At 40.3% G+C, this 22,264-nt stretch overlaps 1 protein-coding gene across 1 annotated transcript in view; it reads left to right on the top strand.

The window, feature by feature from the left end:
* Positions 1-22,264, top strand: part of FREM1 (FRAS1 related extracellular matrix 1) — a 77,677-nt gene that overhangs the window by 836 nt on the left and 54,577 nt on the right. Inside the window, exons 2-8 of the mRNA XM_068422710.1 lie at positions 10,767-11,271; positions 16,111-16,205; positions 16,787-17,088; positions 17,597-17,793; positions 18,449-18,772; positions 20,545-20,653; positions 21,732-21,863. Coding sequence (XP_068278811.1) covers positions 11,041-11,271; positions 16,111-16,205; positions 16,787-17,088; positions 17,597-17,793; positions 18,449-18,772; positions 20,545-20,653; positions 21,732-21,863 — 1,390 coding nt within the window. The 5' untranslated portion in view covers positions 10,767-11,040. The remainder of the gene's footprint in view (positions 1-10,766; positions 11,272-16,110; positions 16,206-16,786; positions 17,089-17,596; positions 17,794-18,448; positions 18,773-20,544; positions 20,654-21,731; positions 21,864-22,264) is intronic.

The raw sequence follows: 22,264 nt of genomic DNA, 5'->3' as shown, positions 1-22,264 counted from the left end.
ATAATTATACACAGTTTCTTGAAACGGTTATTAAAAGGGGATTTTGCAAGTTACATTTTTGCTAGTTAGAGAATTCTACTAGTTCATCATCTCAGCTAACTCAAGACTGCACATTACCTTAGGTAAAATGCATCTCTGCTGTTGACATGTGTCCAAGGTGTCTGGGGGAGGCATTGGCACTGTAAATCACCAGTTGCTTTCACAGTAACAGAGCGCACACATTTGTAGAAGTTGTCCCATCTCTTTTCTCTGACTTGAGTGTTACTGCTGTGGACCTGCCAGCATTTTCTTCATGATTCTCCCCTAGGGTTTATTTCGCATGCAACATGACTGTATGCAGATCATTTTGACCTAGAGAATGAGGTGGTTTGGATCTGGGGACCTTTAGATTTTGAACATTTTTTCCATTGTAGATCCTTGCTCTGAGAATTAGGCAAGTATCAGCACAAATGATTAAACAAGTCCCTGGACAATGACTTGATTTTTTAAAATGAAAGTACCTCATGCCTGTTCATTCATTACATTAATTTTCTGCAGTCCTTGAAGGAGACTTGATAATGTTAGTCTATGATAATATTAGTTACAGTACAACAGGAACTAATTCATTTGTGGGGAAAAGAAATGATCCCTGATTTCATCAGTCTAACAGTGAACTTAGACAGCAACAACAGTTTGTGTAGTAAAAACACCACGGTGAAATAGCACATGCTAGTAAAATAATGATACACTAAAAGTGCAATCCGCTTGGCTGTACCTGTTGAGCATAAAGGGAGACTGAGCAGAGCATTTGTCACCAATACTCTAACTTCGCTTCTCTCATTTTTTGAGATTCTGTCGCAGTCAGTTGTGGACCCAGAATAATTTATCTCATGCTAATGGCTGTGTGGGCTATAGATACTGTAGCTAGGGTGTCTGTGCACAACTTCAAGCTTTCACAACTTGCAACAGGAGTTCCTCAGGATGATTCAGCTACCTTTTGTGCAGTTGAGTAAAAAAACCTGAATAGACTACATTTGGGAAGCTGTTAAACACTTGCTAATGAAATGTGTTATTTCCGTCTCTAGTTGTTATCATTGTGAAGCCTGCAACAGCATTTCAAAGAACTCTGATAGTTGGTGGTGAAGATATATGGTAGCTGGATTGTGTTTGATTTTCTAACAAATGTTGTCTAAAACTATTATGCGACTACATGAACTGACAGGTTGTAGCTGCCACTGTGCAGGCATCCTGAATGTGTAAGGACATACCTTTATCAATGAAAATTGTTAACAAAAAAGGAACTACAGTTTTGGTGTTTTTTTAGTGGATCTAGATTAATTTTGATGAGATGTGTAACTATTTGATCTAGTGCATACTCCTTGTTTATCAAACGTAATTTGAAGGCAATCATACCACATCTAAGTAACTTACAGATTTCACAGAAGAACCTCAAATCACTTTTGATTTGTATGCAGGAAACATCAAAGTCCCAGTGGAGTCCCTTCATATACCTTTGAAAACCCAGATTTGTGTCTGGGCTAAATCTACCCTCTTTCCCTTAGATAGCTATATAAAACAGGAAGGAATTGCTCTTTGGAGGCACAACTTTTGCTCCCAGAATACAGCAGTAATCCTGGCAGAAAGCTCAAGCGAGCATCTTGTTTCTCACATCTACAGCACAAAGAGATGAACCAAGCCAGTGTGTTTGTGGGAAAGTGTAAACCACACCATCTATCAGCTGTTAAAATTTAAGCATTCAAAAAAATCCTCTGTGTAGCATGTGCAGCAGATTTCAAGTCTTCTTTTGTTTAGCACTGTGAGATGCAGCACACCTGCCAGTGAGCTTGTTTTTGTGAAGAACAGTCTGCAAAGTCTTCCTCCTCAAAAATCTGAAATCTTTGCCATTACCCTCAAGGCTCATCAGCTCAAAGCTCAGCCCTCTCCCCCACACTCAGTTAACCAGCCAAACAACAGCAGCGCATAAAGGAATTATTCTAAACCCACCAAAACCAGATGCTGTGCTTCAGGTAGGTTTCTACCTGTAAGAGGGAGTCTGCCAGAGATGGAAATCCATTGCCATTTCATTGCTCTGTACTTCCACGTAGAGCAGGGTTGGGTGTTATCACATACAACTTACTGAGTACATGAGCAGATGCGTAACACTATGGAAAGGTGCAATATGTCAGTGGTACTGCATTTCGTCATCACTTGCCAGTGCTTTTTTTGCAGAAGTATCAGACCTTGCGGCTCATGGTGTAATGAAACAACGTCATTGTTGGACAGTTGACCACAGGTTCCTTGTCCCTGCCTCCTCACCTTGCTACTCCTTCTGCAGGAGGCTTTTCCTGATCGTTTTCTATGGGTTTTGACACCCTCACACTTGTGCATCAAGAGATACATTCACTCTGGTAGATCTGCTCCGCCATAAGTCAAGCTCATCTAGCATTTCATGTGTGAGGTCTGACCATAGCTTGCAAAGGTCATGGAAAAGTGTGGGGCTCCAGAACTGGAAGCCTTGTGTTGTCATGTTAGGTACTGAATGCAATGCCATCATTTCTGTCTTCACTTGCTGAAGTTATGGATCAAGGTGAAGCGAACAATTTTGTCCTTGTAACACAAGCACGCTGGTCACTGACTAATCCTAGGCTGTTTTTCACTAACTTGTTTTCTATCCATTACTAGCTACTTGCTAAAATGAAGTGTCTTTTCAAAGTCAATGATTTTGGGAGATTTCCTCATTCCACCACACTCCCTTCACCCATCCACAACTTCCATTATTAGGGGTAGTTTTCAATTTTATTTTTGAGTCATTCTCTGAGTGGATTAGGGGAAGCCATTCTGCTACCTACATGTTGTTATAGACTGCTCTTCTTTTAAGAAGAGTAGGTCTTATTCCCTCTCTGCAGTGAGTATAATTATACATGAAACAAAAAGGATGGCTAATCTAGTCCTTTAACTTTACTGGTTTTGGTAGTTTTCTCCTAGTTTATATTCCCTTCACTGCTCCCAGCTGAGAATCTCCAGGATCCCTTCTTGTACAGGAAAAGGAGAAAAGAAGACAGATTAAACATGCACCTGACCTTTGCAATTGTGTTATGCTATTAGGGGAGTACAAGTACGATATTAAACTACAAAACAATGACAGTAAAAAAATATAGTGGTTTGTGTTAACATTTACACTGAGAAGTAGCCTGCTTCCTTTGGCCAAAAAACAACGTTTTGCTGTATTTGAATGGTCAAAAGAAAATTTTAAGTGGCAATATTCAAACCTTCTGAAAAGTTAATTAGTCCCGGAAATGGCAAACAAGTTAGTTCAGTTTGTGTTTCTCCTAGGCTGGCTTGACTTTCCAAGCAAACAGCTATCCCCTATGGCTTTATACTCCCAAAGGGAAGGTGGGAAATCAGTGAGTCCTGAGACCTAGGAGGATGAGGGTCATATGCAGGATAGTAACCTATGAATAACATCAGTGGAAGAAGCTCACTGGAAGCTGTAGTGTTTTATGGACTTCCTCAGACAGCCGTCAAAAAGATGTAATTATTTCTTTTTCAGAGTAATTTCTGCATTGCACTCTGTTGCAATTCAGCATTCATGTCTGGTAGAGAAAGGGTAGTCAGAGGGTGGCAGTTCCTATTTGTGCAATGATCTTAAAAACACATAAAGAGCAACTAAGAGAAAAAAACAATCACTTCATCTTTATCTTCTCAACTTCTGTTACATGAGACGGTTTTCTGGGCGTAGCAAAGCAGAGGGCAAAGATGTTTTCATTGGTCTTTTGAGGAGAAAATATTTACCTGTTCAGAAGATGCAGTTCAGCTGTTAGTCTCTTATCTTTATTAAAACAAAAGCCAAGACTTTATTTTGCTTTTGTAGTTGTCTTCAGTATAGCAGGCATCTGCTAACAATGTGATCTCTATCTCAAAATTTAAAGTACTTCTAACACTATAAGCAGATCTATTTAACATTGAATAGGGAACAATGCATTGTCTTCAAGACAGTCTTTAAGGGGCAACCACAATCAATAGCTCATTTTTGTTAGTCTCAGTCTGGGACTCTGACCTGCTCTGCCTTTTTAAAAGTATGTTGTGTGACGGTTGAAGGCCAAGCTGTTAAGTATTGCTGCTCTTGACTGATTGAAATTCTTCCTCTCGGTGTTTCTCTTTCCCTTTAGTTTCTTATCTGTCACTGTCTGAGCCCTCCTACCTGCCTCCTACATCTTAGCTCTGTTTAATGGGAAAGAGTGGAGCACTACTCCTTAGACAGAATACCCTCTGGCCTTACAACTTCTAGTTGATGCAGAAGCAGGTCTCAGAAGGAGTGGAAATTAAAAGGGTTAGCAAGGGCTACAGAGGAACCCCGTGGAAAAGAGCAATTCACTTTTCAGCCTTGCATTAAGCTGCAATACTTGGCGTTACAGTGCAATAATGTTTATGGTGTTATATTCAGATTTTTCTCCTCTACTACTTCTCTGCCCTTGTGTAATGTCAAATATGCTTTCAGTCTTACACTGGCCTGTCAACATATGGGGATAATTCTGCACCCAGTTTCCACTACCTAATATCCTAAGCTTGAGTGAATCATAACTTAGTGTATGACAGTGATAATATCACGCTGAGAATGAACACTGAAGTCAGAAATAATCTCTGCAAATTGAAACTATATTAGGTCTGAATCTGATAATCACTGTTAAAATAGTTGTAATGTGAAAGAGGGTAGAATGAAGAAAAAAACCTTTTTTTCTACCTTACAGTATTCTGCTTTAATACAACAAAGAAACAAAGGACAACAAAGAAATGTTAATAACCTGGATATATCTGATGTGCTTCACATAGTTCAGCTGTTTTCCCTGATGAAGAAATGTCTATTCATTGACCATGCAATGAAACACTTGTTGTTTCCTTACCTTGCTAAAAAGTGGACAGGATTTGTCAAAAAGTGCACAGGACTTCCGTTCACAGACCAAAACTGAGAAAGGAAAAAAAGAAGGGAACTGTTATCTACCACTCCTTAACTCAGAAAATACCTTGCTGAATACTCAGTTTCTGTGTGACCTACAATCCTTGTTTGTAGTGCATGGAACAAAAACATTAAATAGCAAACAGTCCAAGGGGTGTGTGTGTTAATTGCACATTCTGAAGTGACAACCCTCTAATTTAATAGCTCAAGATCCTTTCATTGCCCTGGGCTAAGATTTAATTGCTCTAATAATAACCATCTTGTTTCCTAGAAATAGTGGAAGGCTGCTATTTGTTTTCTTTAATCCCATCCTCTAAAAAAAAAATTCCATGTTCTTTCTGTTTCATGTAAACTTTTTCTGGTGTTCGTTAAAACAAATCAGTCCAACTCCCAGCCCGCAACAATCATCCTCCATAATTCCCTTCAAGCTTTGCAAAAAAGGGCAATTTTGGATGCAATTGTTCAGTGAAATCTCCCAGGCAACCAGAGGTTTTGTCACACTCAGAGAAATTCCTAAGATCTCATCCAAATCTCATTGAAGACTTCGGATGTCATTGAGACTTGGCTCAAGGTCACTAGTAATTTCTTTTCAGTCAGGTTTTAGGTTTACATCTGAGAGTTATTGGTGCTGTTTCTGATCTTATTTTCAGTTGTTTTGGACTGGTAGATAGCTATCTAAATAATTGGGATTAGTCTTTATTTACATCACATTAGCCCTCCTCAGAATCAGACTCAGGGGTCTGTACCTTCATAACTTCTAAATAAACAAGTGCTGGAAACCTTCCCACCAATGTATTAATATTTGCATTTTTTGAAGTAAATTTCATTCATGCAGGAGTTGTAATGACAAAGAAAAAATTCCAAAAATTATCTAAAATAGCAGATCTACTTGACATGGATCTAGAGACACACAACTGAGAGTTTCTACAAGTACCTCTGGATGGGTCCTGCACAGATGTATATTTTCTCCAGACTCTACTGTTGGAAGGACATCTAGCTTTCAATAACTCGGGGATGCTCTTAGGGACTTAACACAGTTCTCCAGATTCCTGAAGGCAATGAACACCTGACAAATTGTGAAGTTTTGTCAGATATTTTGTGATGTTGATAACTCTACAGCAGTGTTTGAGCTCCTTTGGGGCAGTTTTTCTTTCCTCTTTTTTTTTTTTTGAGACTCTTGAAAATAAGTTGTATTTGGTGAGAATGCTAATGTTTGTAATTAGCCATTACATCATTTCTCACATGTGCACCAGCAGTCCTGAGGGAAAACTCATTTTTCTGGTATTTGGAGGAAATTTGTAACAAACCACATCTGAAGGTCTCAGTAACTCTCCCCTAAATTGTCCCCAGTCTGGTCTGTCCCTCTGTTAACTCTTCAGAGTCACATCCACTGTCTCTTCAGAGGCCTCTTCTCCCTTTGCCTTCTCCCCTGGCTCGTCTGCAGAGCAGGGCAGTGGACTGCTAGCAGAAGAGGAGCTCCTCAGTGTTCCCCTTGCTGAGTGTCCCTTGCACAATGCCTTGGACACACCTTTAGGGTGATGTCAGGGGCCAAGAAGAACATCCGCTCTCCAAATAACCAGAGGTAGACTCCTTTTCCAGGCTCCCAAATCTCAGGGTCAGCTTGGCCAGTCTACCTCTATTTATGGGAAAGGAGGTCCCTTTCTTTGTCACCACATTTTCTTATACCAGTATGGTTTTATATCGGATCTCATGGGAATTACTGGACAGTTTGTGGGGTTCAATGCAGTGTTTTGCAAAAATACACTAGGTAATTAACTTGGGCGCTGGGATCCAGGCAGCTCTGTCATTTCAGCTTAGAGTTGTCACATGGTTTAGGGTGTAAAAGACCTCTGCAGGTAACTGCTTCCACCCCTTGCTCTCAGCACAGCCAGCTTTTATGGCAAGTCTGGCTCAAAGTTGCTCAGGTTGCTCAGGCCCTGATTAGTGGGCTTTTAAATATCTCTGAGGATGCAGACCCCACAGCCCCTCAGGGAAACTCATTCCACTGACCATGTTCACTGTGGTTTTTTTTTTTTCTAATATATAATGTGAATTTCTCTTGTTGAGAATTTTGTGGGTTGCATCTTGTCCCTTCACTGTGCACCTCCAGGCTCTCTGCACTCTTCTGTTAGATGTCTAAAACCAGCAATAAGCACTTCTTCAGGCTGAACAAACCCAGCTGTCTCAGGCTTTCCTCATAAATTATGTCCTCCATCCCTACTGAGGGGTAACAACTAATATATGATATATCACTGGACTGACATGGCTATTTCGCTTCCAGGACCGAAGCTGGTAGCTTTTGGTAAGCTTGTAGGCACACAGTGCACCTGGAGCTGATTCAGGTGTTTTGCCATATAGACAAACCCTTAGAAAGTCAATGAGGAAACAGCATAGTTTAAGAACACTGATTCTCCTAACATATTGTTCATGAACACCATAATTTCATTAAGCCTCTAAGTGTATCTATCTGAGACATTGTGATGCATTTGGAATTAAACAGTGCCTCAGTCATTTGTTCATTCTGGATTCACAGGTGACATGCCAAGGAATGGCAGGGATGAATCAGGCTCAGCTGTGATATTAAGGGCAGAGAACTAAGGAGACTGTAAGGAAGTCCAAAGCAGTCACAAAATACGCCAGTGGCATCACCAGCAATTGTAGAGCTGCCAGAGAGCAACACACTGTCACTGTGGATCAGCATAAGTACCGTGTAGCATATACATGACTTTGCTGAAGCAATGGCTGTCTTCACACAGAGGGGGAAATGATAATCTGATGGCATTCATGCCAAAACCTTCTCATTTTATTGCCATTACATGCTGAAAAAATCTCTTGTAATTTCATTTTGCTATCCTTGGATAAGTGTTTGAGAAAGTGAGGTTATACTTCTCAAGATCTTCATCTGGCCACATAAGGAGACAGCCCTGCAGCTGACAAGTAGGGGTCAGCTGCTGGAATATATGGGGCAAATATATGTAGTGATACAGGAGCAGAACCTGCAAGCAAAAGAGGTCAAAGCAAGACTGTAATACACAGTGACAACATGGGACCAATTTTGTAGCAGACGATGGCTCACACACCCACCACAAAATTGGCCAAAATGCTCCTGGCTCCTCTTCGAGCCTTTCTGCTCTTAGTGTTTGATGCAGGGTAAGAACAGGCAGCAAAGAAACCACTGCCTGTGCCTGAGGTTTATACCTGCACCCAGTGCTGGGGTTTATGGGGCAGGCACCAGAACACAGATCAACCTGGGCTTCATCAGAGTCGAGCTGCAGATGTCTCTGCATGAATGACTCTGGCAGTGCCTGTTGGGAGAGAGAGACAGCTGGCTTTCCCTTCTTGTAAGGACATATGTAAGGTGTAAAGAGAACGATCGACTTCCTGACCTGTGCCATTTCTGAACAGGTGATTAGGCTGTCTCTGAACCATAACGTGTTTTTGTGGTAGATATCCAGGTGGGAGTGGAGAAAGTCAAAACTGTCCAGGCTTCAGTTTTATCATTTCTCATAAGGTACCCAGTGCCCTGTGAGTAAAGGCATTTTGCCCTGTAAATCAATGCCCCAGCCTGGTATTATGCTATACGAAGTTACTGGCATTGTCATGAACCGTCAATCACCAGGTCTGTGCTTCAGTCATTGACTGCCTTTTAGCACCCTGCCAGCTCCTAGTCAGAGACTACAATTCCTAATTATTTTTTTCTTATCTGAGTCCTTCTATGGCTTAAGAAACTAGGTCTTCTCTGAAACTATCTGTGACTTACTCATGTATTACTTCTTCATCAGGGGCTGGAATCAAAGGATTTAAAATCTATTACAGTCCCTGTGCCAGGAGCTTCCTGCTGGCTGAGGATCCCAGCATGCATGAAGTCACAGGAGACATTAGGCAAAGCATCTTCTTGAGGCACATGCCAAGGTAGTTATTTCACTTCCCTGAGCCCTATCTTCACTTTGTTCGAGTCAGGCAGTAGGAAGAGAGCACAGCAACAGAGAAGGTTTTCACTCAGAAAATCTCTCCATGCTTTGCAGTTGATAAAGGAAACACAGATTATATTTGATAAATGCTAGCAATCTGTGCACTATGTGATAAATGCCAGTCAGATATTCAGGTTAAAAGGGTGTACTTGCTGCAAACCATACATTCTCACTTGGAGGTTGAAGTGTAATCTGTTTTCCTCGTCCTCTTTCCAAGTTTTCCTAAATAGCATTGCAGACTGTGTTTCAAAAACTGAGAATTTTAGGAAGTGGAGTGTTGTCTCAGATGTGCTCATTTCAATGACGTGTCATGCATACCCATCCCACTAGAAAGAAACAAAAATTAGCAAGTACATTTACATATCTGGATTTTAGTAAAAGCTGCCTGTGTAAGTAAACTTTTTAAAAATTAATTGAGATTTTGATTGTTTCTGGAACACATTAAAAAGCTTTCAATCATGAATTTAATTCCCTTTCCTCTGGTTGGAATTCTACATTTTCTCTCATATTTTGTTCAGACTGATCTGGCAGTGTAATTTCAGATCAAAACGGAAAGGTTTTCATATAGAAAGCTAGAAAACCAGAGTTAAGATTTGAGGCCCAGACTACATACTCAACGTACATCTAACTTTAAACATATGTTAGTCCCAATGTCTTCAGTCTTGAATCTAGGCTAAAGTGAGTGGATCTGTCCTGTGTTACTTAGGAAGTGAGTAATTTAAAATAACTTCTTAACTGCTGTTCGTTGTTCAGTGAAATGTAAAACTGGGCAGATATGTGCGTACAACTGTAGGCTGTTCAGAAGGTCATCCTGCCAGAAACAGTAGAGTGAACACTTATCTGTTAGCAATAATGAAGGAACTAAAGAGACACATGGATTTGGGTTTTTTGTGCACTTTCAGGAGAGCTTACTGTGGGTGGTAGGGTTGTGGTTAAATTAGACTGTGCAAATAAGAATTTATGAGAAACTGAAGGAATGTTGATGCTTTACTAGCTTGAAATTACTTATCTTATCAAATTTAATTAAATCAATACCATTGCCTGTTCTTTGCACCATACGTTCAGTTACTTTGGAGGGTCGCAGAAATTAGGGTCTCATAAGGATTTCAATAGTGCTTGTTCAATACCAGAAGAACTATGATTTTCTTATGAGTTTATAAACATGAAAGATGAAAATTAACTGTAACTGGGGGCATGAGAGACTTATGTAATTTTATTTCCTGTATTGTCTTTTGTTCCTTATTTCCACTGAATTTGCCTCAGAATGATTACTTTTCTTTTTGTGAAAAAGAAAAAATTCAGCTTTGTTGTGCCATATTATATGTTTCTATGTCGGTGTTCTGGCATAGTTACTCACTGTAGCAGGAAGAGTAGAGAGGCACTGGCAAGGTGTTTTCAACTAAACGTTGAATTTTTTCCTCCACATTCAATGGCAAAGCAAAAATAGATTTAACAAAAGGCCACTCTCTCTTTATCCCACTTGAATCTGGATGAATGCCTGTTCCTATGCTTTCAAATTACTGGGATGCACATACCCTTTTATTAATATCTACTTGGTCCACCAGTAAAAAGGCCAGTAACAAAGGACCCTACACAGCAAGTGTGTGTATGTGCACACGGAGCGAAGGTGCCTGGAATTCACATTGAGAGATGATTCGTTGAGGGAGAAGTCTCATTGGAACATAGCTAATTTTCTGAGCACGTGTGCACTTAATAGTGTTGAAAGGTGAAGTGAATCTGCTGCTTGAATTGAACTGCAATTGTAAGAAATGGCAGAAGGTTTTTTTGTGGTTATGTTTTTTTTTCCCCAATAGTTGCTCAATGCCTTATATAAATTTTCTTTCTTTTTTTTTTTTTTTCAGGATTAACAAACCTTAAAAGTACTCTGAGAACACATTCATCATTTTGTCAAGCTTGACCAATGAATTTTATAAAAACCCAAGGATATTTTGATAGGCCCCTGTCCAAATTTCAGTCAAGGGGTGCATCTTAATAGAAAACATGATACATTTTACCTGCAACTAACATTTTGGTCCTTCATTATATGGTGAAAATCTGCTGGTGGAAAAAGAGAAGACATCTTTTGTTAAGAACATTTTCACTGGTGGAAAAAAAGAGCTGGCATCCCCTCATAATATGAAGCCCTTTGAGAAAAACTGGTTGTTTCTACTGGTGCCTGTTGTATTAAGAGTTGTCTGCTCCTCCTTTATTAGTGTCAACCTCGGGGTGAAAGTGATGAAGGGACAGTCTGTCTTCCTGTCAGAAGATGACCTCAAGTTTTCCATCCCCAGAGAGAAGGATGTCTGCAAAGTAGAAGTTGTGATTAATGAGCCAATAACACAGAGGGTTGGGAAATTAACTCCGCAGGTATTTGGGCTCCGTTGTGCTGCTCTGAGTGTCCATGTGTGTGCAGGTGTGGGAGAAACTAGGAAGACCTGCTCTATTGAATTTTTTTTTTAGGGGGTAATGACTCAAAGGCATGAAACTGAATGGCCTGTGAGATTCAGCCTTTTGCTAAAAGTAGGCAGCTGACAGAGAACTGCAGTCATGGAATGCAAAAGCTGAGCTTGGTAACATGAGTACATAAAAGGAAGTTTGGTCAGAGTCTCCTTTCAAAAGCGGAGAATGGGTATTTCACAACTTTCAGTTAGTAGATATCCTCCCATCTCTCAGCTGCTTGTTTTTCTACCGTGAGGGTAACCAGTGCCCCTTGGGTAATGCGTAGCCTGCTAGAGCATTTTGCATTTTAGTCACGCAGCCACTTAGGGAGCAATTAAGGAAAAAATAATCACATACAATAAGCACATTGTGTACACCGTTGTTTGCTCTGCTCTGCAACAGCTAAATTGCTAGCAGATGGCAAATACATTAAAAAAAAGTGTTTTGTTAAATTTTCAAGTGTGTAGGAATAATGAAATGTATTTCACATATCACGGTTCTGCTATTTATTTGCCTCACAAATCTCCCCACCTGAGTCATAGCAGGAAGGAGTTGGAAGTGATTGACATGAAGATGTACCAGTAGAGACAGATGAATGGTTTTAAAATGAACCATAACTAAACAGTTTTTGTCTATCTTTGAAAAGTTTTGTTAATTGTACCATGCAGCATACAATTCTGTATGTTTGCATGTGTATGTTGTTTTAAACATCCTCTCTGAGGTTTCTGGTGGTCTCTGTGAAGGTGGATGCAAGAGCACCAGTCTCAGTAGATTTTTCAAAGCTTCTGGCTTGGTCATCATCATTATTTGTGCAGACCACTGATGAGTAGTTCAGCTGAATCAGCACTCGGAAGCAGCAGAGGCACACCAGGGAAAATAGGAGGTGATGAGATGTGTGATCTTCTCTAGAGCCTGGCCCCAAGATGTGTAGTGCCTCTGCTGAGACTTCCCCAGGGCTTGCTCTGTTAGCACAAGGGCTCTGACCGTAGTGCCCCTGCTCTCCAACTTCCCCAGTCTAGTTTGGCCCATGAGAAGAAAAAGAGAGAGTTACACTTTTCATTGCTGGCAAACCTCTTCTGTAGGCAAGCTGGCTGGCTGAGTGAGTGACTTTGCTTTCAATTTCTACCTCAGCCTCCACGTGCAGTAGGACCCAGGTATTTTGAAAAAGCCACTTTGTCCTTTGTAACCCTGACATGCTTCAAGCACAGGGTCAGAGGCAGTTTTCTAGAGACTCCAGGAGATGTGTAGTCACCATAACTTATTTTCCAAAATACCTAGGGGCCTTGTCTTTCCCCACTCCCAACCCCACCTCCATTAAATGCCTGTCCTTTCACGGCCCTGATGTGAGCCCAGGCAGCCACGTGGCTCTTGAAGACTGCGGGCACACCTCGTCTGGAAGGGTGAGCTCTGCTGGGCAGGTGGCCCTGGGGTACCAAGCTGGAGAGGGGCTGTGACTGTTGGCAGTGCCTGGGATACCTCCCCTGGATGGCTCCTGGCCTGAGTGTGGTACCATTAGGAAAGGTGCCTTCTCCTCCTCTACGCACGCCTGGGGAGGTGGGAGTGCCAGAGTCACACCACCATGAGGGATCCCACTCGAGACGGTCAGCGAGACAGGCAGTCTGGTTATCTCAAGTCATATTTCCTTGCTGGGACAGAACAAGACAGCATTTGTAAGTTGAGAGCTTCTCATTTAAATGTCAAAATCATGAGCCAGCACTGAAAAGTTCTGCCTGAGCTTTCGCTATTCCTGAAAAAAGGTGCCAGAGTCCAGCCCTCCCAGTGCCACCCATGCTCTTTCTACCAGCAAATTCCGCAGCCAGGAAATGTCTCTGGTCTAATCTGTTTTACTGCCATTAAAGTGAGTAATGTCCTAGGAATGTATGACAATTTAATTATAAATTGTAATTGAAAAGCAGTTGAAGTAGAAAAAAACAAAGCTCAACAGTAACTCAGAAAAGATGTAGATCTCCTTTGTCTTACCCAGCGAATTTATAGACAATTAGAGTTGCCTGTTCATATGAAAGGAACATATCAGAAAACATAAAACAGATGTTTCTTTTTGCAAAGCAGATTGTGTCTTGTGTAAAACAACTATCAGTCAGTGGTAACAGACCTTTGTGGAAAGGTCCTTCATTTTCCATCCCCTTGTTATCAATTAAGAGATGGAACTAATGATGTCTTAGAAAGAAAGAAATTAATTCTTTGATATGATAAACCATCTCCTCTGCTGTAGGCAGTCCCCTCTGATATGAACAGGAATGCATCGTCTGAGCAGTATCTCACTGTCAGGTGCACACCAGACCTACATGTGACCAAAAACCCTACTGAGTTTGAGGGCTCTACACTGATTTACATCACTGTAGAATCTCATCTGCAGTGTACAACATTAAACTACTGGAAGTTGTAATATGAGTGGCTTTTGTATATAATGTACTTTTTTTCCCTTTAAGGTAACACACCACCTAACTACTTATTTTATTTTTTTTTCTTTTTTGTGGGATATCACTTGGGATTATCTATCTAATTAATTAATCACCTTCCTTTATGTTAGCTTGTACTAAGAAAGAAAAGACATTAAGTAAGAAAAAGACGTATTTGTCATTCGTTAAATACTGAAAAATAACAACACACATATTTCTCTGACACTTGAACACAATACACAACTGAACAGCCACAGCATAGTCAAAACCTTCATCGTATGACAGCAATTTTGTTTTTCACAAACTGTTCTTGTCCTTCCTTTCTAAGCAGTCCCAACAAATAAAATCAATCATATTTTCCATAACACCATGTATTACGGATTATTCCAAGATTATTTTAGCCAACAGGAAGAGTGGTAAATCCATCTATACGTATCTGATAACCAACTAAGTACTTAACAAAACAAACAAAAAAAAGACTTTGTACAATGTGTTTCTTGCTGAAAGTTAAAAACAGGCAATACGTTTTAAAATCACTAGGAATATAGAACAATTACCACATAGCTTGAACATCTCAGAATAACTTCAGTGGAAGTGGACATTGCCAGTATAATGAAAGCTGATAAACTAATTATTTTTCCATTATAGAAAGATGCAAGTTCTAGTTCTGTGTAATGGCTAGAAAGAAACAAAGGTCACTAGTTCTTATATCCTTTAGTGTAAATCCACAAAGCGGTCATGATGTGCTTCAGTTAACTACACATTTACAACTAATTTAGAAATTAAAGTATTGCTTTGTTTTTACACTGAAAGTCAAAGCATCCAAAGACTTTCTCTATGCACTGCACTTCCAGCCAACATTTCAGAATCTCACTAAAATCCCCCTTCCATTTCACCATCCTCCAAAGTGGTTGGGGAGATGTAGGTAATTCAGGCAAGCCACTTCATTCTCATGACTCTTTTGGTGTACTTTGAGAAATAACTGGTAGTAGGACATGACCCCTTATTTCTGCAAAAAGATGTGGTTTGTCAGTCAGCTGCATATGTATATTAATCCTTATTAGTTATGGCCTTATCAGGTCTATGAGTGAGTGCTGAACAAATTTACTTTAGTCTACAGAAGAACTAACCATGTGTGAATATAGCCCATAGAAACATTTAGTTTCACAGTGAGACGCTCAGGAAATGCAAGGATTATCTTTTGCCTTCTTGCTGACAAGAATGTGCCCTGTCTCTCTGTAGATATGAAACATGAGTATCCTCCATCTATGCATGGGCTGTGTAGGGGTTCCCTGTTATCACAAGGATAACATAGACATGGTCTTATTGATGCTAGGAGATTTCAGTTGTTAAACTCTGTAAAGAAATAAAGCTACACAGGAATTTTAATTTGCCAGACTTGTAAACTGGCATATATGAGGACACGAAAATCCTACGCCCCAGAATCCAAATCCCCGCTCCAAAGAATGGGTGTGTCAGAACTCTCCAAAGCAATCTTTTTACATTTCGGTTAGGCATTTTTCCTCATTGCCTTACTTTCACAAATCAACAAACCATCAAATAAAACAATCAGCCTGAAACAAGTATCTGTTTTAGATGGCTAAACTGTGGCCAGCCATCTTTGCAAATATGACCTGTAGCAGCTGTGTCATAAGAATTAGTCTCTTTTGAATTAGCTGGTGGGCACAATATAGAAATTCTGTTTGCTTTTATGCTGTGGGATTACACCGACATTGGGGCTGGGTGTTGGTATGGCACAGAGATGACATCTGATCTCATCAAAGGCTACTGGTACAAAGTCAGTATTCCAAAAACATGTAACAAATCTGAGCTAGCAAAGTTTCCAACAGAGAAGTTTCACGGGATCATACTTTTGTAGTACAATGGTAGTGGCGATAAAGCAGGATTTACTGTATAATCAAGCTATTGCCACAAACAACTTAAAAAGCTAGTAAATCTAACATTATACTGCAGGAACTGTTGGCTTTTCAGATCCACTGCAGTTCTCCAACTGAATACAATTGCATCCATAAGTCCACAGGCTGCAATAGTAGAGAAGTGTGCCCTCAAACTACTTGTTGCACTGGAAGAGGGAGTTGGCAGCCTGAAACAATCACATTTATATGCCCTTTCCCTTGTAAAGTGCCAGCAATGCCACATTCAAGTGGTTGCTCTGGCTCTTACTGGGAGACCACAGAACAGGTGAATACCTATTCATAGAAATAAACTACAGATTAAAAATTCTCTTAGTCTGGTGCATTCCTGACAATCAGAGAGAAGTGGAACAGAAGCCGTGATGTTAACATCCTTGACAGTGTTGTACTTGTCTCTTCTTTCTCCTTCATAGGTTTTTGACTGTCACTTCCTTCCTAATGAAGTCAAATATACGCACAATGGCTGTCCGATTTTAGACGAAGATATGGTCATGCTTAGGCTGTACAGGTAAGCAGCGGTGGGAGATCACACTTCGTTGTTACCAAGAGAGCAGCTGCCCTCAGGAAGAGAAAGCAGTCCATTTTTCATGGTAAAAGCGTGTTCTGCTGTACACATCGTAACTACTTAGATCCAGTAAGCAGCGTCATTAGTCAACAAGTGACCATCTGTTTACAGAAACATTTGTCAAAATGTATTTCAGATACACTCAAATAATGTGTTTGTTAGTATTAATAAATACTATGTATTGCTTGTTTATTACAGAAAACCACTGATTTTTCTTTTTCTTATTGAAAGTGACAACAGTACTTCCAGAGCACCATATGTTCTGTGCTGTCCTGCTGATAGGGACACAGACCCTTGCATATACACCGCGAGTAACCTCTTCCTTTGCACAGATACCCTTTTTACAAGTATAAGGAGGTGGGCAGCAGGGTCTGGCACCTCATGGTCTCTGGTGATTTGGGGTTTGAGGGCCCATGAGAGAAAGGGGTTCAAGTAATTCAGTTTAGAAGGTGAGGCCAACACCAAACTCACAGAGCGACAGAAGATCGGGTGACGCGTAATTAATTTCCTTCTATCACCTGCAGGTTTACAGAAACTGAAACATTTGTAGAAACATTCACCCTCCATGTGCAGTTACTTGAGCCAGACTGTAACATCATCAAAATGCGCTCCCGTGCTCTGGAGGTCCCTGAGTACTATGGTCTGTCCAGGGCAATTGACAAGAACGTCCTCATCTTTGACTATGACAGGAAGATAAATCTGGATTGCACTATTTCCATAGCCTCTTCAGAAACCCACCTGCCTGCTCACGGTCAGCTCATCACCAGGGAAGTGCAGCAAGAGCAGCTTCATGGAGATCAGCCACAGAGCTTCTTCCCCACCCCTAGTATGACATGCTTTATTTGTTTGTATTAGTGGGTTCAAAGAGATCCAGCAGATTAAGTCTGCAGCAGTGGGTTGCTTCAGATGTGCTGTGTAAGAGTGGGTCATGTGAAATTTAATGAACAGCTTGAGCTATCATGGAAACTGAAAGGGACATGAAGTTTGTGTGGGGCACAATGCAGATCAGAGATCTGGGTCAGTGATCCCCCAGCTGGAGTCTGTTTTTGGCTCCTAGATAGGTGGACCAATGTCATGGCTTTGAGAGTGCCAAGACTCAGTAGAAACAGCACAGGGAGTTGTTGGAGGCAGCACCTATCCAAGAGACCAAGGGAGGTTGGAGTTGGAAGATGTCAGTTAAAAAAAATATGCTGTAAGAAAAGTTAAGTAGGGAAAGAAGTGTTAATTCTCATCACACTGGCTTTTTATCAGGGTTAGTTTAGCTGTACGGACAGGGTTCCCATGTCAGTTTCTGCTCCAGTAAATATTTCGCTATTGCTTCTGTTGGTTTACAGGGCACAGCCTGGGCCAGCACTGCAGAAACGGGAGCTGCATGCTGGGACTGGAAGTCGTTCACAACAAAAAAATGAGCTGCGAAGAATTTCTGAGGATGGGGATTAGATATCGGCACCTTGACCCTCCCTCGCCTGACATTGATTACATTCCTGTGAGGTTGGATCTCACAGACAGCAGAAGTAAAACTCTGCACGAGGTAGACTTTTATACAACCTTACAATGCCTGATTGTCTTTCTGGTTTTCAAAACATTTAAATTTGTTGCACTTTTTCAACCTGAAGAGAGATAGTGAGCCTGAAATTTTCTTCAGTTCTTACAACGTTGCCAGCTGGGCAAATGAAATGCACTATCTCTGTGTCTCTATGCTTACACTATTATGGCTACAGAGAAACACCTTTGGTTGTTTACTGGCAAACATAAGTAGTTTAGCCCAACAGCAAAATTAATTCTGGCATAATTCCACCTCTTTTATAGAGCATGTTCTGCACTGACTTCAACGGATATAGTAGTTAATAAGTTAAGAGCTGTGTGAACATATTCAGTTAATAATAATTAATGGCTTGTGCATGCTTCTGTCACGTAAAGTTATTCATTAAATTCACATCAAATTAAACAAGTTGTTTCAGCCCAAAATAAAGGACACAAATAAGATTAGTGAACCTGGGAGGCCTTTTCATGAGGTCTATATATTTACTTTAGGCATTTTCTCATTAAAATGTTTCAATTTTTCTATTCAAAAGAATTATTGCTTTAATATTTACCCCATTTAGCTATGTGAAAGCAATGGAAATGAAATTTATTTTGTTTGCTTCACTTTGTCCTTTCAGTTGTCTCATTTTTTCTTGTTGTAGACTGAGTATGCATGGCTCCCTGTTCACATTAAAGGTGCAGTTCCCAATCAAATACCCAAAGCTTCCCCAATGGCAAAGTTCATCCTGGAAGTAGATCAATTTATTTTAACTCCCATTACAACCACAACCGTTGATGCTGAAGACAATGAAACTCCAAAGTCCCTGCTTGTATTCAACATTACCAAGCCACCTCCACGGGGCTTCATCACTCATCTGTCCGACCACACAAAACCTGTTGGCTCGTTCACGTGGAAAGATCTCAGTGACATGCTCATTGCTTATCAGCCTCCAAATAACAGCCACACAGAGAGAAGAAATTATGAGGTAACAGTGTAATGAATGAGCACTTGCTGTTTTTCATCTCCTTAAGGTTCTGTAAGCTGTAAATAAATGCATTCATATGTAATGGATATTTTTCAGAAAAAAAAAGTTTCTCTAGCTATATGCAATGCAGGAGCAGAGCTAAAATATTTTACCACTTTCTCCTATGACTCATCAGCTTAACTGTCTAACACAAATCAGATATTTGTTGCTCACTACTGAAGAATTTCTTTGCACTGAAAGATTTTTATCCCCTCTGAGAATATCTAAACAGGATTTTTTTGGTTCTTCTCTTTTTATTTTATTTCATTTTAATTTTTTATGAGGGAAATAACAGTACTTGTAGATCTACCCAAGAGCCTTTGGAAGGATCCTTTTCCACACAGCTTTGCTTTTTCCTGTGTGCCTTTTCCACACAGTGTTTAACCCTATGTGACAGTACTGATCCCTGCCACCTGTGGAGAGGTGACATATTTAAAGCCATGAAGGAAGGACCAGCTAAATGTCAGGTTTGCCATTTAATCTCGCAAACTATCTACTGCGGCAATGGTGGTGCAGGGCTAACAAAAGGAACTCCTAAAAGTTCCTGCTAGGAGGAGTAAAAGCATGTCACTAACATAGAGAACATGATGTAAATGATGAGAGCAGGCTGGTATCTGCAGGGACTGGAGTGAGTGACTAAATCAACAGTGCCCATCTATGAGAACAAGGCTCCAGGAATATGTTTACTTCTTATGGGAGCGAACAGAGCACCGTTTCTACCTTTTCCATGTTGGCTGCTAGTGACGTTTCTTCCTCCAGATCTGCCACAGAGTGCTGACAGTGAATACTACTGCTTTGGGTACAGTGTTACTTTATTTTTTCAGTAACCAATACTGCTAGGTATTTTGTGTAATTCAGTGGTGTGCCAGCACTCTGAGAAATAAGCAATGGTCTTAAAAAGAAGATACAAGAGGAAGAGAAATGAGTTAAAGAAGTATATAAATACTCTGATAGTTATAAAATAACTACCTGATATGCAATAACCCAAACAAAATGAAGTGGTTGGTACTAAAGTAATGAAACTGAAGAAACAGAAAATCAGAGCAAGGTAGGCTGGGGAAAGGGTGGACTGGAAAGCAGAGGAACAGTAACTGATGCTGACAAGGCTTGTCTTTTTTTAACCTTTGCTATCACAGGAATCTCCTTTCTTTCTGTTTTCTTAGTATGAGGATCAGTCATCCCACCAAACTGCCTGCTCCTTAAGTGCCTCTTCTCTGTTCTGCTTTCAGCATTGTTTGAAAGCAGGTTCAAGATTTTGACAGTTCAAGAGTTTGACAATTCAAGAGTTGTTTGATATTTTCTTTTTTTTTTAATATAATTATTTTTTCTGTGCCAATCCGTATCTTTTCTTTCATAGTGTTTTTGGTCCTATATATGCTAAGAGTGGGAAATGACCCTTCCTCCTTTTATTGTAACTATTAAACAAGCCCTACGTTAATTGCTGAGTTAATTGTACCCCAAACTACAGTGAAAATGCTTATCTTTCCCACTAATTTCCACACATTGCAAACTAACTTTCCCAGCATTCACTGTGAAGAGAACTGAAGGCAGATACCTAATTTAGTGCAGAACCTCAAAGGCTCTTTTTATAAGCAAAATCAAGTTTCATTTGTTAATGTATTATCAGGAGACTTTAAGATCTCTCAGGAAAGAACATACTATACATGTTTTGAGGTACAGCTGTTTTTCCAGGTCTTTTTTTTCAATAAATTGTTTGTCTGTTTTCACAACAGGTGGAGTTCGAGGTCCATGACTTCTACTTTGAAAGGAGTTTACCGATCACTGTGTATCTTTCTATCAGAACAACAGATACAAATGCTCCTCGGATTTCATGGAATACAGGTGAGATCTCATTTCCTCAGTTTATATTGCTACAGAATTCATAATGTTTTGACACAGACATTTGACAAAGCTCTAAAATTCAGATTTACACCTGGAGTTTAAGGATCATTAAACTGAGGGAGTGTAATTCTATTTTTTCCCTTTATCCATTTTGGGGGGAACATGTTACAACAACTTGAAAAAATCTTCAGTTTTAACTGGAATGAAAAATAAAGAAAAAGCTTTACAGGAAAATCAGGATTTCTGTATATAGCATATTCTTCAAGAATGAACTGGACATAGAAGAGTATGAATAGTAAAGACAAAAATGTGATGGAAGAGGAGTAGTAGGGTAGTATGTGGTATTATTTAAAGTGAACCGAAAAAATGAACAACTAGAAAAAGAGGGCATGATACACCACCAGCCATTTGAAGCCTGGAAACCTTACAGGGTTAAGGCTAATTTAAACAGATTTATAACGCCTGCACTGGAGAGGGGACAGGCTCTCCTATCTAGAGGGAAATGTACATTGACATTTAATCATCAAAAGGCAAAAGTATAAGATCAAACAAGTCTTGAAGTTAACACAGAGAAAGTGCAGGCTCCTGACAGTATAAAAGGGAAAGAGCTGAGAAGAAGAGGCCTCATGTCTCCCAGAGAAACCCCACCTGAAGTGACTGTCAGAGTGAAAAGAAGGGACACTGTCCTCTGTCACGAAGATCAATATATATTTTTAAATGCAGACTCACTAAGGAAGCTGAGTGCCCAGTTTCAGACATTGTGAGATTTCAAATGCAATGCTCCAGTTTGTGCAAACGTCCAGAAATGTGCCTAGCTAGTCTATCAGATAATTGGGAACCAGAATATGTTATTTCTCTGAATGAAATTCCTTAAAGACAGTTGACTAAGGCAAGTATGTCAGAATAAAAGCTGATATCAAGCTTTTAAGCTGGCCTTGAAGTGTCTGCTGCAGGTAGGCATGTAGATGGAATTAAACATACTTTTCTTCCCTGACTGCAAAAACCTTTAGAAAGGTTAGATGTAGACAGCCTTGAATGTCGCAGACGCTTCAGTGAAATAACGCTCTGCTCTCTGCAGGCCTCAGCCTCCTGGAAGGGCAATCCCGACCGATCACGTGGCAACACTTCCAAATTGTAGACAACGATGACATCCAAAATGTTCGCTTGGTCACCGTTGATGGCTTACAGCATGGGCGGCTTGCAGTGAGAGGTAAATCATGTCAACTTGAGGGCCTGGAAACATGTTCTTTAGTGACAACTGGCTATGATAACGCGGCAGTCAGTAAGATGTTGATGGAGTCTGTCGTACGTCACTCCCTGTTGAGGGCTGCCAGCATAAGAGCCAGATTTATAAAGAAATGAAGGTGCAGATGGAAATACCTGGATGCATGGTAATAAATTAAAAAAATTAACAAGCTTATAAAGGAAGTCAGTTGCATAGTGTGTTTATGCTGTCCGTACCCTTAAATGGGAGATACCTGTAAAGTCTGGCATTTTGCCTACACACCGCTTTCATTTGAATATGAAATTGGTTCTTAGTTTCTTCACTGGAGGTGAATCCAGCCCCAGTGAGCTAACGCAGCTAGTGACGGCGTGCGGCAGGCGGCCCCG

This window comes from Nyctibius grandis, chromosome Z (genome assembly GCF_013368605.1).
Source record: "Nyctibius grandis isolate bNycGra1 chromosome Z, bNycGra1.pri, whole genome shotgun sequence".
NCBI classification, from domain to species: domain Eukaryota; kingdom Metazoa; phylum Chordata; class Aves; order Nyctibiiformes; family Nyctibiidae; genus Nyctibius; species Nyctibius grandis.
This window is presented reverse-complemented; position numbering and strand designations above follow the sequence as displayed.